Consider the following 20,920-nt stretch of genomic DNA (forward strand, 5'->3'; position numbering starts at 1 on the left):
GAGGAAAGTTGTGAGTAACTGCAAACAAGGAATCGAGTTGCTGCCACTTGTGATTATAATAAATCAGGTTCTGCTGTCTTAAAGGCTGAGTTATGACTGTGTGTGTGAGCTGCTATATCACAAACAGTCAGAGGAGCTTAACAAACATAAGAAGCTTAACCAGAAGAAGGTAGACTATTTGATTTTTTTTTTTTTGTCTGGGAGAAAGACGATGTAAACCTCAAGGAGAAATACATTACCTGAAGTAACAAATCCGTGAACCCTGGGATTACTGTAAGACTAGGTATTCATAGAGAATGATTGTGTCTTGTCCAGTAATAGTTTGACACTTGGGGGCACCAAAAGGAAGATGAAACTTCAGGATATGCATCATAACATATTTAGTCTTTAGCCTCCAAACAGAAGTATTAGCATCAGTCTCCTGAATCCCATGTACTCTAAATACGCCATGTACACATTATAAAACCAAACAAGTAACTAAAAATAAGGCAGGCCTTCCCATACGGGGCATGGCTGTGGCATTTTAACACTCAGCATTTGATTCTTATTGACAGGTAGTAAAAATAAACTCCCCAAGCAATGTGAGTTGGCACAAAAAGTGACACACATTCAGCAATAAATAAAACTAACTTCGAAGCCAACCTACAACTCATCTCAGACGTTCATACTATGCTGCTTTAAAAGTACAGGGCCAAATGAACCTTGAAATCACTGCAATGGCGTAATGGATAGAGTTTACCCAAGGAACAGGTATCGACAGTCTGCCAGGAGTATTGGCTTATGATAGAACATTTTGGACCAAATTCGTCCCTGATGTAAATTAACTGAAATGAACAAAGCTTGCTGAAGGAAGAGTATGGCCTAATACCTAAAAGGTACTTTTTCACTCATTAGTATGGTTTACTGCTAAAACTGTGTTCTGAAAAATGCGGAAGCTAATGCAGTTCATGTGAAATGTCAATGCTGAATGTCAACCAATATGCTGTTTGGGCCAAACTAGACTTTTGGCTACCAGGGTAATAAAGCAAAGGCCATCTTTTTCCCACTCCCTTCCATCACCCACAGTTTTAACCTCAGAAAACTTGTCCTGGCTTGGATTCCAGCTCCTGTCCAGATGTTCAGCATTACAAATGAGGGAGTCCAAGGCATGTTTATATGGTGGTGGAAATGTGTCAGCAGACACTGTCCAATATAGGCATGTCTCAAAGCATCAGAGGCCCCCCCTTTCAGAGTGCAAAGAGTAATGTATTGCTTCTTACCAAGATTTCTAAATATTTTTTAGTAATCTGAGAGTATATTGTATGTGCATTGTCTTTATATATATATATATATATAAATATGTTCAATGTGTATATATATAGATACATCTAATATATTTATAGATATGTGTAAATATAAGTGTGTGAGTGTATATCTATATACATGCTATCTCTGTTTTCATATATATATATATATGTGTATATATGCACATATGCCCATATACTCACTTATATTTATTTATGTACAAAAACTGGCTGTGTATCACTATAACAAATATTTTGAAGACAACGTTTTTATAGAGGTGTATATTCCTCCTCCTTTGTAGTGACAAGATGATATAATTATAGAAAAGCATTAACAACCTGATTTTTTAAAAAATGAAAAGCAAAAGAATATGAGTTGCTTAGAAGTGGTTCAAATCTGTTGCTACTGGATTAACGGCATAACAAGCTAAAACAGCAGGAAAAATGACTGTAAAATGGAAGCTGTTTTATCCACCTGAATGCCAGTGGTGTAAAGAATGGTATAAAGCAAAGACAGCATTTTGCAGATGCCTTTCAATAGGGACTTATTGCATTACATAAGTAATTTTCTGCTCTGGGTCATTCTTCTCGTAATCAGATTGCTTGTGCTTTGTTCTTGTTTTCTTTAGAAGTTGTAAGAAAGAATGGGTTGGAGCTCTGCTGTGTATCAATGGTGGTTCAATCCATACATGTTTGGGCAATTTTGCCTGTTTATAACTGCCGACATCATTGTCTGAATTTCCTTCTTTATTAGCTGAGCATTACTGCAACTCACTTTTCTGCTAGGTGTAAAGGAGAGTATGCTTACATGCCAGATAAACGTGTGGTATTTCTGTTTGTTTGAATAGTGGTTTACTGGCGACAGAAAACTGGAAGGAGTTTGTATCTTGGGGTGCAGAAGGAAAATACTGAGGTTTTATGTAAACTAATGGGAACGTGTGCTTCGATTTGCAAGAGCCACTGAGAGAGTGGTGCAAAGAACAGGAATATGGTGGAGGTGTTCTTCTGGCTGATTTGCTTGGGGGCTAGAAATGTCCCTTGACTGCACCGGGGAAGGCAAATAACAGCACCCAAGATCCGCAAATGGAGGGCACTTCCCAGAAACATCTCTGTGCATGCGGTGGGTTCCACGTTCCCTTGTGGCTGCGTTTGCCTTCCCTGAGCACCTCTGACGTGGGGAAGGGAAAGGGCTGGTGAGGATATTGTCTGGTTGCGGTCAGCCTCGAGAGGATCCACACTGCGTACCCCTTGCACCTAACGTATCTCAGAGGTGTGAGGAATGCTCTGTGGTCTCTTCTTCACAGGGATGAGGGGAGTGGGATAGGGGTGGCAAGAGCTGCGTTGTTGTCATCGTCTTTTTTGCTGGCCACACTGGCACTAATACACGTCCGGATTTGTGTGAATTGCCCAGTGTGTTTTAAAAGATTGTCTCTCCTGTCTCCTCTGCTCCAGCTCCCCTCATTATCCACACTTGTAGCCATTCTGTGCGAGTGCTGACACTAAAACACATAGGAAGAAGTGACTCCAAATGCTTCCAGGGTGTTTACAACTGTACACAAGGAAAAGAGATTGAAGATATAGTCAAGATTAACCTCTCCTTTTGTATTGCAGTATCATTATCTAATTAGATCAGCCGCAAAGCCCTGCGGCTTAGTCAGTATTAGAGCGTAGGCACCCATTTCAGGAGGAAGCCTTTGAGAAGAGCAATCTTCAGCCGTCCACCTACACCATTTTCTTTGCGGCTTTGTAAGATGGAAAAAATGACAGATGTAAACCTCCCCAAAGGCAGTTGCATGTTCTCCTTACGCGTGTTGCCTTTAAAGAGACTTCTGCCCTGCTGAACCACTGCCTCTTGGATGATCCCCATGGGTGACCCTTGTCTTTGCTGTCCCTGGGCTGCTGGGGCAGAGGCAGAACAGCTTTGCTGGAATTCAGTGGGTCAGATCCTGAGAAGAGGGTCTGCTGGTTTCGAATCACCCATGCTGTTTTATTACAGGCACAGGTAGCCTTTATCAGGGAATTGGAGCCGTGATTCAGATAAGCTGGATGGAGAGGGAATGGGAGGGAGCGGGGAATTCTTCCCAGTTGCCAGAAAAGGTCCTTTACCTGAACAAGGACTCCTGTCATCCAGTAGTTGCTCTGCCTTACTGCAGAAAATGGCCAAGATAGTTTAAATATATGGAGATACTGCAGCTGGGGCTGTTGCTGCCCAATTCGTAGGTCCCATTCTTGGGGTTTATATACGTTGGGACTCATGCCCGATTCTCTGATTTTTTGGTTCTGCATCAGTTCTGAAATGACTTTCTGGTTTAGGTTCAGCAAACATCCCTCTAGAAGAGCATGTCTTGTGCAGTTTCCCCAAGCATTCTTCTAACATAACAGATGGTGGGATTTTTCTGGGCAAAGCCGAACTGTGGGTTTGATTAAGTTTTGAGTTTACCACTCTATGTGAAACTAATCCTGGTGTGACCTTCGCTTTACTGACATACAAGGGTCTTGCAGCAGTGCTTTGGGTTCCTGTAGGAAAACATGCTGTAGCAAACCCTTTCATTATATTGGGACAATTTACCATCAGCAAATAAAGGGAGAGAGGGGGGGAGAAGAATAGAGTAGATCAGATTCTGTCCCTGCTCCACGATCTTGATCTTAATGTTTGATGTCAGTTGACTAAGAACATGGGACCATGAATCTGACCAGGACATGTGGAGGCTACTGTGCTAACAGTGGTATCAACTGTAAAATACACAAGAACTCTTACAAATATTACAAATACAGAAGTGGAAGCTCATCTGTTGGGAGCAGATAGCAGAGCTCAAAAGCAGTTTGTTGGGTTTCACTCAGGTCTTCATTGGAAGTGGAGCGGTGACTCAGTTTTAACATGTACATACAGAAATTTAAAAGAATAGTAATATTTTGAAAATGTTGTGATCTGGTGACAGAGCAGTGTTCTGTACCTGTGCCATTACCTGGATTGTCAGCATAATGTAATCTCACCTGTTGGCACAAAACCAAAAAAGACACAGGTGATGCATTCACCACTTGCATATAATGATCAAAAGCATTTAGCTAGCACTGAAATGAAAACTAACAACATTAGAGATGTGCTTATTTTTCCATTTGCACACAGGCTACAGCTGTCATTACTTTCCCTTGTTCTGTCACATACATTTAGAAAAAATTGCATGAAAACTTTGAACTTGTGCATCTCCTGTATGGCACTGAATGTCCTGCCCGTAGAAGGACTGTCTGTAGCCCAGCACACTGCAACTGCTTTATCACTGTGTGTAATGAAACTGCTCATCTCACAATGACATTTTAAATTATACTCAAGTATATCAGATATTTTTAAAACCATGGATTGCATGAGCGATTATACCTAATAGATAGTAGACCACATTTTTCCTTGGGCATCTCATAGCAGTGAGAGACAGGCATGACAGTCAGATGCATCTGTGTTCATGTAGGTGTCTGCTGTGTAGGAGGCCATGTCCAAGTTGGACAACAACATAGGCTCTCTTTATAGACAAAAGATTTCACTGATGGTCAGTGGAGTGTAGGTTACTATTCATTTCATCCAAAACAAGTCGAACAAGTGACTCTACATTTACTAGGAGGAATAGCTGTGGTGGGGTGGCCCCGGCCAGCAGCTGGGCACCCACACAGCCGCTTCCTCAGTCCCCCCCACCAGAACAGCGGAGAGAGTCAGAAGAGCAAAAGCTGACAACTCGTGGATCGAGATCAGGGCAGTTTAATAAGTGAAGCAAAGCTGTGCACACAAGCAAAGCAAAATAAAGAGTTTATTCACTGCTGCCCATTGGCAGGCAGATGTTTAGCTGCTGTCTGGAAAACAGGGCCTCAGCACGTGGAAGGGTCGCTTGGGAAAACAGATGCTGTAACCTCAAACGTCTCCCCTTCCTCCTTCTTTCCCCTAGCTTTTATCGCTGCGCACGATATCATATGATATGGTATATCCATCCCTCTGGTCAGCTGTCCCGGCTGTGTCCCCTCCCAGCTTCTTGCACACCCCAGCCTGCTCTAAAAAAAGAAAGCCTTGACTTTGTGCAAGCACTGCCCAGCCATAGCCAGAACACAGTGCATTATCAGTATTGTTTTAGTCGCAAATCCAAAACACAGCACCACAGGGACTGCTCTGAAGAAAACTAACTCAATCCCAGCCAGACCCAATAGAATAGCTCACATGCAAATGTTTACGTGGTAGATATTTGCAGCTGGTTAAAATAAATCCCATCTTGAGATTCTGAGTTCCTGATATATCAGTATTCCTACATGGAAGGTTTCCACCTTCCAGTCTTTGAATCTTGCAGTATTGCTGTGTGTCTAGATTGTTATTAATCCCTGCTTGTGATCCCTTAGCCTGTGTCAGCTACTGAACTGGCATAAACCTGTGCTGCTGTATTGGTTTTAGTGGTGCCATGTTGTTTTACAGGAACTCAGTCTGGAGAGCGCCTGTGGTTTTTAGGATCAAAGCATATGTTTTGAGGTGACGTGGATATTGTTCTAACTGTGTCTCTTCATTATTTTATTTAAAATGACAGTATTTGCAAGGAAAACTGTGTAAATGGCCTGGACTCTTATCTCCTTTTTCTTTCCTGTGTGTACTGGTGTGTTAATAGGTAGCATAGATAAATGACTTACAGAAGTATGTTAAGCATAAGTAGACTAGTTATATAGAAGTCATACAGTAAGAGAATAAAGAAACCTCAAGAGACAAGGCAAGTTTAATTTTCTGGTAATGTATCCAGCTGGTGTTTTTTTGAAACGTCATTGTCAGTTTAGTTGGTGGTTGAGAAAAAATGGAAACGTGTTGTCTTCACTTTGGAAACCAGATGTATTTTGGAATATAGTTTACAGGGACAACTAATTAGAAGGATGTGAGAAGACCAACACTTTTTATGTAAGTGTGTCTTACTAGTGATATACAAGAGTCTTAAGGCCATTAACATAGCTAATTTCTTTTGATGGACTTTTAATTTGTGGAGGAAGGAGCTGCTTTCACTACCAAATTTCTCCTGTCCCAGTAGACCAGTTGGATCAGCCAACATCCAGCTTAAGTCTGTCCGTAGCTTATCCTTGCCTTTTCATTGAACAGTTAAATAACCTAATTGTAAAGAAGGACAAAAAGTGTCAAAAGAAGTTACAGGTGTTATTGAGAAGTGAACCAGTGCAGGGATAAAGTATAAGTGAAAGGACTGTTAACACAGAGGGTCTCCTGATGAGCCTAATTAAATACCTCTGGAAATTTTCAGTAGCCTGTTTTTGTTGGAAAATGGTGGTGCATCAAAGTAGAAACATGTTGTTTCTTCAGTATATTTTTCTGACTAGATTTGCATGGAGATTTGTTAGATTGAGGACTAGTTAGAAAGAGAGAAAACCCAATCGAGCTGGTGACCAGGGCACTTGAAAATGTAAGAGACTCAAGCTGGAATTCTTGATCTGACTCAGGGATTTAGACATGGTTCACCCTCATCTCAGTGTGTTCCACTGGCCTCTGGAATGATTTGTTACTGGTTTGTAAAAAACACAACTGAACAAAAAATCTGCCACCAAAACTCAAAGTTGAGTTTTCTCTCTGCTTCAGCACAAGAACAAAATGGAAGCTTGAGGTGAAAACCATGCTTTTGTGAAATGAGTTATTGCTTCCCAACTTGCCTTACTAATCATTTTGTAGATAATTTAGGAAAGACAGGATTTCCAAAATGCCAAATGATTCTGATGCCTTATTTTATCACATCCTGAAATTGTGAATTAAAGTTCATTAGCCTTTTTTTTAAACTTCAGATAAGTTTAATATGTACATTTGAATTTTTCTAGTATGTGAAATAAAAGTTAATCATTCTGATTATATTTATACAGCAATCTAAGTGCATCTGCCGAATGATTATTTCTTTTTGTGTGTGAAATGTCAAAGAGTTTTCCTCTTGAAAACTCTCATCTTTACATGGGACATGTTATTGATAAAACATTTAATTGCTTAGGATATATGGTTAGCGGCAAGAGTCAAGCTTTGTTTGTGCTACTCTATAAGCTTCAGCTAATCCATAATATCAAATGTAGGTGTGTTGGAGCTTTTTAAAACAGATGGAAATTTAGTCATTTATGGTAGTTCAATGGATGTATGTCCCCACAAGGCTGCCAACTTCTCCAGTTCCGAATTGCAAAAAAAGCAGAAATCAGACTGCTGAAAGGCGCTCATTCTAACTCATTTTCATTCCAGAAGCAGCAATGCCCTGTGCAGCGGGTTTTGTTTGTAACATATTCAGCACTGACATGCTACAGAAGATGATAATTAGTTCAGTGGTGTTTAGAGGATTTTATATTTAGTTTGCTGACAACGAAAAGTATTTTAATTTGGGCAACTTCATTAGTGTAAATATTCAAGAAGAGAGATAAAAACACAGTTGTTCTAAGTAAAATGAGAGAACTGGAGGTAATCCAGGGTTTATTTCTGCGCACGCTTGAGGTTTTCCTTTATTTTTATGTTCGGGATCATAGGTTATATCTGTTACTAGATTGGTGCTAGAATAAAGTAAATAAATTATCCTGTGTTTCTACTTCATGAAAGGCTTGAGAGTGTTGAGGAGACCTGGGCAGAATCAGTATGGCTATTTCTGAAAATGAAAGTCTCCCAGGACACACGCTCCAGCCGTCCATGTGGCTGGCCACAGGGATGTCCCGCTGCCGTAGGAGCTTCTTCAGCCTCAGCGGTTCTTCTGAACGTGACTCCTGTTCTCGCTAACTGAGCTCTTTCAGTTTTGGAGGCCAATTGCTGAAGTTTCTATCCGTGTCTCTGCTCCTGGGTCTATATAGTAGAATTAAAGACTCAGTGCATGAGTTTAAAATTTACTTTTTAAAACACCTCTGATACTTGCCTCTGAGTGTGTTTCAAAAGGTCCTCCTGGCTCCAGGTGTTCTTCAGCCTGCTTGTGGGAGAGAATGGGATGGGAGCAGCGGGAATGCGAGGCGGTGGAAGCGCTTCTTGCAATTTGCAGTGCAGAATTGGTTTGAGAGGGTGGGAAGAGGCAGGAGAAGGATGTGCAGGAGTTGTCCAGAAGGTCGGATGGCCGAGGTGCTTGGCAGTTGCCTGTTCTTCAGAGAAAGTTCCTGTAACAAACTGTCGTCACTATTGCAGTTGAATAAGACTGCTGTGAAAAACTGCTTTTTTTTTTTTGAGTCAAATGTAATATTTTGACTTATTGAAGCTGACTTGTGAACTGTGATTTTTTTTTTTTAAAGGTTAAACACTGTGGCAGCTTTTAAATTGCAGTGACCAGGACTGAAAACATTTTTCAAAATCCAAGAAATGTGGGTCCCCATGTCTGTAAGGGCTAGGGACAAAATGTTGTCTTGTGAGCGTGTAAATCATTGCAGAATCCCGTGTTCTAAAGGACAACTCTTGTTTCTAATAGTCTGGGAAAATGTATGTTTTCTTCCTGTGCAGTTTGCAGGAGACATTTCATCACATTCCAGTTTAACCTAGAGTTTGTGATAAAGATGTACGCAGAAGTGTTAGGGAAAGCTTTTCTTTACACACCAAGCTCTTCAGATTAGGTATTGCCGTCAGGCCCAGCTTGGAGGAAAGATGTGCTACATCACTTCAGCTGCTGCTGCTGTAACTCTAGAAAGCCCCAGGGCCTTCCTCTCTAGCCCTTACACAGGTAGGTAGGTGGAGGGAGCCAAAGTTTTACTTTTGCTTTTTCCCTTCCCGCTTTCGTGCTCTGTGGGTGGGGAGAGGCTGGGAGGAGGGAGGGAGAGAGCAACAGTAAAAAATGGGGTGACTGTGGACATCAGCACAGGAGACCCAGGGTAGCCTTCTCTGAGGGAGGAAGGGTTTCTGTCTCCCTTGTTGCAGAGTGACCCAGATGGATCTGCACTTCAGAATGAAGGCAGATGGGGCAGTTCAGTTCATAACAGCTGCTGGGCTATTTTGGAATATCTCCTACTTGAAGATTTTTTTTCAGAAAGGAAGAGATGTTGGGAAGGGTTCTGGTTTTATCTGTTTGTAAGACTCTGAATAATACTATTTGTCCTTTGAGGTATAAAGGTACTGCAATTATGAGAAATTGCTTTCTGCCTGATTGGCATACGTAAACAGCTTTCATATCTAAATGTACGTATCAGGCTCGTGACTTCAGTTTGTCATTCGAGGGAATGTGTCAGCCTTTCATTTCAAACTGTGTTGGCTCTTCTTTTGTCAGGAAAGACCTTCCTTGCACGCTTAAGTAACAGAAACAAAGGCAATTAAAAAAAAAGCAGCAAAAAGCAATTATCAAACAAGGATTAGGCTATGGATATTGCGTTAAAAAGACATTTCCAGTAGATTCAGAAGCAGATGAAGCTGTGTGTCATTCATACATGTTTTTTTTTTTCCCTTTCGTGTTTCCTAAGGGTTGAAGATAAATTAGGGTAGCTATTTTCTGTGCAGGCAAAGTACAAGCTATGCCCTAGATCTCCAAATGCTTCAACATGTAAATACTGCTTCTGAAGCCATCAGGTCTTGCTGCAAGTACAGATTTATTTGCATTCACGTTTGAAGGTTACTTTCGTTCATTGACCCATTTAATTGTCATTCTCTATCCTCAGTTGCAGGCATACGGCTTCGTGTGCATGCGTATGGAAGATGAGCAGCTTTAACTCTTTCAGGCAGAAACATTCAACAGAGAAATTCACAAGAACCGAATCTTGCCATAGACGCATCTGATTAAAATTAATAGGCAGGACCGATATATAATTGTAATCATCCTGTAAACCTCAGTAGAAGGCTGTAACCTTGCTGTAGGACCGGATAAAGGGAGCTATACGGAAAAGGTGAATACAAGGAAGGGCTCAGAGCAGCTGTTCCAAGTGGGACTGGTATCAACCAATATGAGATATTTCCTTAACAAAAAGGGTGTCTAGTAGTTACCTGGGCTCAGGTTGCATCGACAGGTTACTTACGTACTTCAGCTCTGCCTGGTCATAGTCGTGAAGAGCGTAGACTTAAAGGGGGCTGGCACAAAACCCATTCATCTCACAGCATGGTGGGGGAGTGTAATCAATAGTTGCAGGAGCAAGGAGGTGTGCCCACGATGCTACTGACTCCTGTTCTGCTCCTCCGTGCTGTTGGAGGAATACATATTTCAAGAAAGTCTGTAAATTCTGTGTGCACCTGCAAGCACTTCAGTCTCCTGTTATTTGGTGGTATGGGTTCTGTGTATGTAAAACCCATCTTGTTTATAGAGAAACGTTGCCTGGCCAGGAGATGTGATACAGTCAGACAAGGTGAGTGAGGTTGTATAGTCTATTAAACCTTCAAACTCAAAATTAGGTGTTTGCAGAGCTTGCAGCCTAACAGACTGTCATATTTGATTAGGTATGCTGAAGAAAAGTAGTATTCAGATACTAAAATAATGCGATGAGCAGCCTGCATAATAGAGAAAGAGCATGGTGCACACAACTCTTATTTCGAAGTTTCAAAAGAGTGAAATCTTTGCTTAGTCAGGGTATTTTTTGTGTTTAACTGCACAACAGGGACTGTCAGATCCAATGTCTTGCATAAGTTTAATATCTAGTCCAGGGATCTGAGAGAACAATGAAATTAAAGGGACTTTTCAGATTCTTTATAAACTACAGTTTGGTTTAAGATTCTCTCTCTGCTAGAACTCAGCTTCCCATCTGGATTGCCGTCTTCTCATCAACACATTCTCTTTTAGTATACAACCTGGCCTACAGTAACTAGGGATTTCATGTCATAAATCTTGGCTTGGGGGCTCACAGTCTCTCTTTAGGCTCCAATTTACTGTATGTTTTACTGACTTGCCACAGAGGGAAGTCAGCTGATAATGTTTAGCACAAAGGAAGTGCGTCGATAGAAGTCAAATCTTAGGCACCCACACAAACAAAATTCAAAAACTGCTTTAAAGTTTGTTCTAAAACATTTAGCTTTTGATTAACATCTAATCTTCTGAAGCACATTTGGATTTTTCAGGCTTTGAGATGTTCTGGTTAAGTTTGAACCAAGTGCTGCCAATACAGTGCTCTGTTCTTGAGCTAGTAGACAGCTTGAAGCAAAAATTCATGGAGTTTGAGCTGTCCCCAGTTATCAGTGTGTGAAGTAAGTGCTAAATACTAATGATAAAGTAAAAACACAACATCTGATACATTTGTACATCCTGAACATGGGCAGGATGCTCTTCTTGATATGTTCGTAGGAAGCATCTGAACATGTGGAGTGCCAATCCAACTTGAAGATTTTGAGTGTGTGATTTGTGTGCTTAATTATAATTGAAATCGTGCAAGCAAATGAGGGACCACGATCAAATTGACATTTAAAAACACAGAAAATGTCTTGATATCCATTTTATTTGTGACCGATACTGAAGTCAGCCATGATTTTGTTGGCAAAGGATTCGATTTGTCACAGCATCTAGAGGTTTGGTGTCTAGTCTAAGCGAATTGTCCTGAACTCCCACTATAGTTACGAGAAAGATGCATTTCCTGAGGGTTGTTTATCCCTTCCCAGAACAGGAATGCAAAATAAGTAGAATTAATCACCTGTTAGGTGTGCCTTTTTCTCTCTTGGTAATTTATGGGCCCTAAACAATGAATTTAGGTTAAGCGTCAAACTTTTAGATATATAAAATCAGGTAGATGGAATGCTGCAAGGCTCACTGTGAGCATGGGCTAAGCTCTTCATCTGAGTTATGAATAATACGTCCCATGAGCACTGAGGGGGAAATCAGCTGTGGATCAAGAGCAATAGGTTTAAGAAGGCCTGGTTGTGGGCTGTATTAAGAAATGCAGTTTAGTCCACCACAGAGAAAGAGCTTTGCTGCCCAGGGGGGAGGTTTTTTTGGGTTTTTTGGGGTTTTTTTGTAAAGCATGAAAGACATTATATTTTTAGGTTGAGAGGAATGGATTTCTCATTTCTGAGTTGGAGAGGACTTTGAGGCAAAGGAATTTCATTTGGTTACTTCAAGTACTCACTTAGCTTTTCTGCCCTCTCTGTCCTGATGTTTTGGTGCCTGGCCTGCTGTTTTATAGACATTTACATAACGAAGGTCTTTCTCTGAGGCAAGGTACAAGAATGCATTACAATTGTAAATTCCCTTAATTGTCCTAAAGCAGAGCTCAGAGCTTAGACAGTGGAAAATCCTATTGTTCTGTGTCGCTGAGAGACGTGTGAATAGAGTAGACTTACAGGGATGTGTGGATTCTAAAGCTAAAGTGGAAAAATTATTCATAAAAAGGTTTATTCACGTGTGATAAACAAATGATGGTGGAAGCCATGAACCAATGAATGGCTTGTGAGTTTACATATAGGTTTTATTTGGTAAACAGTTACCTTAAACATGTTTATTATTTGTGGTGTGACTTTGCCCCCCAGGCTTTATATAGGTATAGTTCAGGCCAATATACAATTAGGAAAGTTCCTATTACTAAAGCAGTATATTTTTTCACTCTGTTTGTCAGGAAAGCTGTTTCTGTCCCACACGTTTTCTGGAAGTTAAAAGATGCCTCTTTTTCTTCCCAAATACCGGTACCAGTAATTCACTTTAACTTAAGCCTGTTTGAACTCAGTGGGGAGCTTGGGAAAGAAATGTCCATTTAAATAATCCCCATCAAGAGTCTTTTTTAAATTCAAATTATTTATAAATTATCAACTGATACAGATAATCCCTCTCACCTGAGAATTTACAAACTCTTTCTTAAACATTAATAAACCTTGTCCATAGCACTGAGAGGAAAGCGTTCTGTACTCATGTAGTGAGTGGGCAACACGGTGCCCTGGCTGGTCAATAGCAGAATTAGAAATACATGGAAAACACCTCTCTGACAGTATGCCAACTTAGGGAAACACCCTGGCTTTGAACTAACTTTGATTTAGGTGAAAAGCCCCAGGTATCTTCATCTTATCATTGGGAAGTGATTTAATTTTTGTTTTATACTAAAATAAAGCAAACGAGCAATCCAGTTTGGAATGAAATGGGTTGAGTGGCCTAGCATGAATTATGCATAAGGGGTAATTTCATTTAACTGTAAGTCCTATTTATGTTTCAGAATGGAAAAGAAAAGGTATCTCAAGAGATGGATTCCTGGGTGGCACAAACTGCTGGAAGGTCCCCGGCTGCCGAAAGGGCTGTCCCACCTCCCTACCCTGCTTGCAAACAGTGCCGTCTCGTCCTGGCAGTGACAGTCCTGCAGCCCCCGGCTGCCGAAAGGGCTGTCCCACCTCCCTACCCTGCTTGCAAACAGTGCCCTCTCATCCTGGCAGTGACAGTCCTGCAGCCCGTGCAGCTGGAAACAACCCCTCTTTGTTCTTAATTTCCCAGGAAGGGTTTCCAGGTGGATGGGGTTTCCAGGTGGACGGGCTTGCTGTCCTCACTGGTTGTGTAGGTGCACTTGAAAGCCAGCTCAGGGAAAGTGATGGGATGGTGTCCTGGGGAGAAAGGGCAGAAGGACACTGCCCACTTCAGTAACAACATCATCTTCTATTGCTGTAAGCTGCTTCTGAAACTATGTGCACCAGATAGCCCCAAACCCACAAACAGGGCCACCACCTTGCAATAGCTACTAGTCACTCCGCACATCTCCTGGTATGTGTATGGCTATCATGTTCACATTCACAAACTGGATGGCTCTGTGACTGCTGAGTTGTAAAATGGAACTGCAAATGGTCAGGAGCTAATTTACATGCACAATTATGTTATTTATGTGCAAAGAAGAGGAACCTGTACCTCTTTTCACGTGCAAATAATGTGGTTGTGACTGCGGGCTCCATAAAGTAGCACAATAAATGCAAGATATTTACTGTCACTACCCTCAGTGCTCTGCAGCACCAGCCTGCTGGTCTTCTGTAAGTGCATATTTGCTTCTGGGGTTTAGGAAGGTGCTCACTCAGTGCAGGGGAAGACAGAGGAGGTAAACCATGAGGACACCCGAGAGAGACTCCATGGGACGGCGATACGGGGTAGCTTTCAGCAGGAACTTCACGTAAGTCTCTGTGCTGCCACTGCTTGCTTACCCTTGCCCCACAGGGATCAAACTCTGTTAGATGAAGCAGGCCAGCATAGTCTTTGCCAGTAAACATGTAGATGTTTTGCTAGGACAGTGGCTTCTTCTCAGGGGTGAGAACAAGGGTTGAGATGCAGAAAGTGAATAATAGTTAGAGAAGGATTGGGCGAGAGGACTTCTTGTTGGTATATTTACATGTAGGTATATGGAAAAAGCTTTTTTGCTGGTGTAAAAATTACGAAGAAATATGTTTCCTAGCTAATGTTATTACATCTACAAATGTTTCTAGTGTAAATCTGGCCTTGGGCTGTTATCTGTATCTGTGTGTGTTTCTCATCTCGTGCTTCTCTGTGGGGTTTCTGCCAGCATTCCCCAGCTGTTCAGTTTTTTGATATAAATCTAAAGAGTCTACAAATGAAATGTCTGCCAGATATCATGAGGATGTTTTCCGTGTCTGGATGGACTTCTGCAAGCTCTTTCTCTCATCCATAATTCACTAACTTTCCATTTAATATGATATGTGACCTGTTTAATCTGTTTTTCCCTTACTTGCATTGTTGCACAGTAGGTAATCCAAGGAATGGTCTTTACCCGTCGAGATGTGGGTATGGTAGATCTCGGGGGCAGCAGCAAAGTCATGGATTTGCTAGGAGCATTTTTCCATAATAGGAGGACTCTCTACTCCTGCCTCAAGGAGAAAGGTGGACGTGGCATCTTGATTCCCCTTCCCTTATTTGGATTTTGTGTTGGAGAATTCCCTGGACTTTTTTTGATTGAAACAGGAGGAAATGAGGTGAGGATTAAGCCTTGTAAATTTTAGAATAGGAAAATGCAATGGAGTTTCTTTAATGGAACAGGGTCGATACGCAGTGCCAAGAAATTGCTGCAGTTTCTCCTCATGATTTAACAAACAATTTGACTGATGGTACTGTAAATGAACACATTTGTGTATTTAAATTTAAATTGCTGTTTAAAAAGTGTGTTGCTTGTTGAAGGTATTAAAGTAAGGTAGGTTAATAATACAGTACTTGCCAGAGGTGTCTTCTGTATTTCCAGCTGGATGTTTCTGAGCAGGAATACATCACATCCCATCTAAAAAAGCACCACAAAAAGACATAGAAATACAGTCCTTTTTAATAAAGAAATGGTGCACTTCTACTTGGGTGCAGGTAGGGAGTGTGGAAAGAGCAGGTTATGATGCCTTTGGTTTTGACATTTAAGTGTCAAACGCTGATTATTTTGTGGCTCGGTTTTCAGTTTATAGTTTTGCTGAACTTGAGCTGTTCGAGTTGAAATTTCCTATGTTACCTATTTGTGATAGTGGATTTTCTGGGAAACCTTTGAGCAGTTCCAGGCCAGTGGTACTTGCAGGGTGCCAGCAGCTGTTTCCTACCTTCAGAAGAGCTTGTGATGGAAGAGAAACAGTTCAGCTATATTGGGAAGGGCAAATCCTGCTCTAATTGCAGTGAGCAGGGAAAGCCTGCTGTGCTCACCCAGGACCCGAGATGGGCTCTTTGTGTCTATTGATGGATGCAGAATTAGGCTACAACGCCGAGAAACTTCTAGGAGTCTGTGTGACATTTGTCTGAGTAACAAATGAGTATATTACCAGCAAGGAAATGCAAATGAATGAAGCATTTCAGTAAAAAAACCTAGAGATGGTATTTACCTGAGGAAATTCACTGTAAGGGCAGGAGTTTTAGTTATTATTTTTTTGGTGCTGATTCAGACACATTCTGAAGTATGCGCTCCTACCCCACGTATGGGGAGGGGGTGGCTTGCTTCTTTCCAGATTAATCAGAATTTTTGTGAAAATGATAAAGCCAAATCTCCACAGATATCCTTGTAGAATCCATGAGGAAGCAGATAAAACCATCAACACGTTTCTCCCTTGCTGAATCCATGGTGCCTCGAATGACGAGAGCTCCCCTGGTATCTTCATCAATACAAGAGGTCACCCTCGATCAGATCATTAAACAAGGGGCTGCCGTGGGCTTTGTGCTGCAGCCAGGCAGTGAGGGAGAATACGTCTCTTGAATGGGGGGGGGTCTGTTCAGGCCAGTCATGTGTTTCTGGCTGCAAATCTGGTCTAATATCACAGTGCCTGGAGTCTGCTTTCCATGGGAAATCCTACAACAGAAAACGAAACACATTTTGCTTCTCGGGAGAAGGAGTTGAACTCTGGAATGTAATGTGAGGGGAAATTAAGACCAAAAAATTTTGCATCACTTACATTTTCTGTTTCGGTTTTGATGTCTTACTTTTTGTATTCTGTGAGTTGGACTGAGAAAGTTGCTGAGTGCTTGTTCTGGTTGGTGATGGTGTATTAATGTCCTGTTAACAAATTCATATTTTAAGTAGTTCTTGAAAACTGGTATTTGGATTCCCATGGGCATCGACCTCTAAATATATTTTTAAGGGTGAGGTTGCAGTAACTCCAGGAGGGGACATTGGAAAACTGAAAGGATTCAAGCTATTTTCCATTGGAAATGAAAACAGTTTTAAGAGAAATAACTGAAAGTCATGAAGCTAAACTTGGTGTTGATGTAAGTCCAGTCCAAAAGGAGACGGCTGCTGTAGTGCTGGAACTGAATGGCCCATAATATGCATCCATCTTGGGGTGAGTTTGCTTTGAGGTTCAGCCCTTCATTAAACTCTGGGGTACCAAAACTCCTTGCTGCATGGATCACGAACTGGTGGCCTAAGGAAAACAAGGTGGGCCAGGTAGACCGGGATTGAAGGTGGTCAGAAATTCCTAATATACGGCAGAAGGATATGAAACAGTCCCTGTACTGTAAGAGTACAATCCCCTCCAAATGCATAATCTGTTTCTCGTGAAAGACATGTGGCCCGATATAGAAGTTTTAGGTCAACTGATTCAGTTAAAGATTAGCCTCAATATTCTGAAAGAGAAGTCTGTAGTTACTTATGGATTTTAATTCCTTATAAAGGATTATACTGGGCACTACGCTACTGCTACAGTGTCAAATCTTTTTGAGGGTTTGCTAAATTAACCTTTGTAATAGAAAGGCTTCTTATGTGCTTCCAGTCAAAAGAAGAGATGGGTTTGAGTTTGTAGCAACTAAAAATGCCAATGATTGGGATCCTGATCTAAAATTCATAGTTTTTTCTATTTCTTCTTAAATCATGTTCCTCTACTGTTTAGCAAATGAGTTGCAGAGATGTGTCCTGCTCTGATTTAGCATTGTGTGCAGGATACTTAAAATGGAAATCTCCATCAGAGGGGCAGAAACAAGTGCAGGTAATGAGGGGGAAGATGCTGCAATTAAAGTCAAACTGATTATCGTTTCTGAAATGATGTTTGGAAAAGTGACTTTAATGGATGTAATGTTAAATCTCACAGTCATACGTAGTGAGAGGAAAGGCTTCAGTTTTAGGTAATGGCGTATGCGTGTTGATACATGTTTTCAGACGATGAGTGCGTATTTTAGGTTGTACGTCCCTCAGTATTCATGGCAGTACACGCTCTTTGTGCTCCCCTATAAGTTTGTGCAGTATTTACTGTCCTGATCTTGAAACTCGTGATGAGCTGACCATTAGGAAACTCTGACAAGAACCCTTTATCCTGGAAATCTGGGTCAGAGCAAGCCCATACGATAGAAATTGTTGTAATGGAGTTGCCGTGTGACGTTCTGTCATGTTGAACTGCTTTGTGGGGCAGACGGGGAACAGAGACAGACACGGGTGAGTACTTTACCCTGTGCACTACATGTGGGACCCAGTGAAAGAAATCCTGTCCCAGTGGAAGTTAATGACAGGCCAACTTGGCCAGCTTTCGACCAGTGTGAGAAAGAGTTCCTAGCTGCATATAACTTGTCTGTGTGGTGGGTGTGTGCGTAATGCAAATAATTGGTGGCAAAGTCTAATATTTGAGTCCCTTACAAGTTTAATAGGCTTTGGAGGTAACTGGGTCTCGTGACACTTAAGGGGTAATATGAAGGACTTTGTCTCCATACATCCCGTGTAGTAAATATTGTCATGTTTGAAAGGTCTGATCTCTTCCTTGCACTTTTCCTTCAAATGCTGATTGGAATGCTGACACTGGCATGAGGGACAGGCTTGTTGACCTTGTCAGGGTGCCACAGATTTCTCTCTTCAAAATAGCTGTTCCTTTTGATAGATTGTCTTTGCTTTTGTTCTTAGGACTTGTGCCATAAATAGGCAATGCAAATACACTGCTGTTTTCATACCCATGATATCTCGTAGCTTCCAAACAAGTTGTATCATTCAGGTCCAGGACAAGATTTTAGAGAGAAAAATTACCGGCCTGTTTAAAAAAAAGGCACTTGAGAAAGCTATTATTTTGATATGTTTGGTCAACTACATTTTCTAGGGCATTTGCCATGAAAACGGTAGGATCAAATATTTCTAGAGAGAGTTTTTGTGGCTACTGCTTTCCTCCTGGGCTGGGGAATGGTCAGAGTATTTGCTGTGGATTTGGGAGACCCCATGGGAGGATGACATTAATATTTTTGGTGCAAAAGTTTGCTCTCTGTGGCATTGAAAGAAGGTGAACTGAGACTAGAGAAAAGAAGAAAATATAAAGAGAATGTTAAGCAGGGATGAAAGGAAAACAAGAAATTATGGAGTTAGGAAGAAAGAGAAATCAGAAGAAGATAATCCACCATTCATTTTCTAAGAGTTTGCAGCCAGTGTGATTTTTTTTTTTTTTTTTTTTTTTTTTTTTACAGCATTTCAACATTCCAGCTACAACCTATGCTAATGATAATCACAGGACTGGGGTAGTTTACATGTGGAATAGAAATGCTGCCTGTGTATGCGCCAATATGGCACAATGGATTGCCAGATCCCAACACTGCATGTAAATGGATCTTTCGCCCTTCTGTTTTGGTTTTAATTTAACTGCAGCAACATTTTCAACATATGAGATTGGTTTTTTTTGACATCTTACTTAACATTTTTTATTATTAAAAGTTTTAACTGAAAGCACTGGTAGTTAAAGTAAGCAAGCAAAAAAAATAAAAGGGAAGGAGATTCTGAGAAGTTTAAATGCTGGTCAGGGCTCTCTCCAGCCTCCCCACCCAGTCCTTATGCCTTAAAATGGGAATCATGCAGGACAAGATGGATGCAACTAAGTCCAAATCTGGAATTCTCATTGGAGTCCAGTTTGCTTACACCTAGAGTAACATGGAGTTTGGGGTTTAAATTAAGGTGATCACAAAGGTGATTTACTGAGGAATGAGATATGTGAAGTTGGTGTTGTGGTTATTCTAGAACAGCTTTGCCTGAGGACATAATTATTGTGGCATGATTGTCTGAAGTGGATTAATCTAAATGAGATAAAAACTTGTTCTTAATCCAGAACAAGTATTTCCCCAGGAATTATTTTTACAGAGTTATTGTGGTCAGTCTCCTTGTCTGGACAAGCCTTTAGAGCTCTTATGATAAGAGAGTCCTTATGGTAAGACAGTGAAGCAGGTTTGCCTTTTCCTGTATATCTCCTTTTGCGGTGTTTGTTGTCATACCTCTTTTAGCGGGGAATGAACAAAAGCGTAGGGCTTTGCCTTTGAGATCATGGCTATTATTCTCCAAGAAGTTGTTGTTTTGCTGAGAGGGCAGAATTTTGGCATGAAGCTGCAGTGATCGGAGGGCAGTCTGCTCCAAGGCTGTGGAGGTACAGTAGCTGTGGAGTATTAGATGTTTTAATTAGATGCCAGCACCCTAGTAAAATACTCTGGGAAGACACTTAGAAAATGGCAGCAGGGCTTCTTAACCCTGTTTGAAAATTTTCCTAGAGTGAATCAAGGGTATGTGATCCTGTAATCCCACAATACTACTTGTGTAGTGGGGGAGGCTGCCGCTCCCACTCAGAATTTGGCTTTTGGTAGTTATTGGCAATGTGCTGATCTCAGCATCAGCCTCTCAGCAGGTGCCTGCTAATACATATTTGTTGTCATTGTTTAGTGGAAATGAACTTTCATTGCCCCCTAGATTTGATTGTGAAGGGTTCAGTGAACTTTTCGTTCTTCTTTCAGGTTATAAGACCCTTTTGAAAGGAATTTCAGGAAAGTTCAGCAGTGGAGAACTTGTTGCAATTATGGGTCCTTCAGGAGCTGGGAAGTCAACGCTCATGAACATTCTGGCAGGATACAGGTCAGTAACAATGGAAATCCCAAGTAAGATAAGATCACCTAGCCTGATGGCTCCTTGGAGACAACCGCAGAAGAAATCTTACCCCAGTGTTTGTAGAAAACAGGTATTTCACAGGTTTTGATTTAGATTCTTATTGCTTATATTTTTTTCTGTTTGCCGTGTTCTGGTCACTTAGGATTTATCTGTTAACAAGTCTGATCCAAAAATAGGAAGGAATTTAAAGTCCAAAACACAAAAAAAATTTCTCTTCTCTAGCTGTGTACAATTCTGACTCAGTGTCTTATGTTTGTGATATTTTTTAAATCACATTTTATAAACACTTGAAAAATATGACCCTTTTTAGTTGCTACTTTCATAACGTTGATGTCTTCTTGACCAAACTGCAATGTGCGAAGTGACTGTGGTTCATCTTCCTGAATCCCCTGTTGTATGGCCAAATACGAAGTGTCTCTGTGTTGTTGTCATTAGGGCATAAGGAACAGGATAGAGAA

At 41.1% G+C, this 20,920-nt stretch overlaps 1 protein-coding gene across 8 annotated transcripts in view; it reads left to right on the plus strand.

The window, feature by feature from the left end:
- The window catches only part of ABCG1 (ATP binding cassette subfamily G member 1), a 61,638-nt gene that overhangs the window by 16,176 nt on the left and 24,542 nt on the right, over positions 1–20,920 (plus strand). For all 8 annotated transcript variants that reach the window (XR_015704759.1, XR_015704758.1, XR_015704760.1 and 5 more), the window contains one exon: positions 20,312–20,429. Coding sequence is in view for 5 of the 8 variants with exons in the window: in XM_087757706.1 (XP_087613832.1) it covers positions 20,312–20,429 (118 nt within the window). In the remaining 3 variants the exon portion in view is untranslated. The remainder of the gene's footprint in view (positions 1–20,311; positions 20,430–20,920) is intronic.

The sequence above is a fragment of the Nipponia nippon genome, unplaced genomic scaffold, assembly GCF_047370975.1.
Source record: "Nipponia nippon isolate SJK-2023a ecotype South Korea unplaced genomic scaffold, ASM4737097v1 scaffold_2, whole genome shotgun sequence".
Classification (NCBI taxonomy): Eukaryota; Metazoa; Chordata; class Aves; order Pelecaniformes; family Threskiornithidae; genus Nipponia; species Nipponia nippon.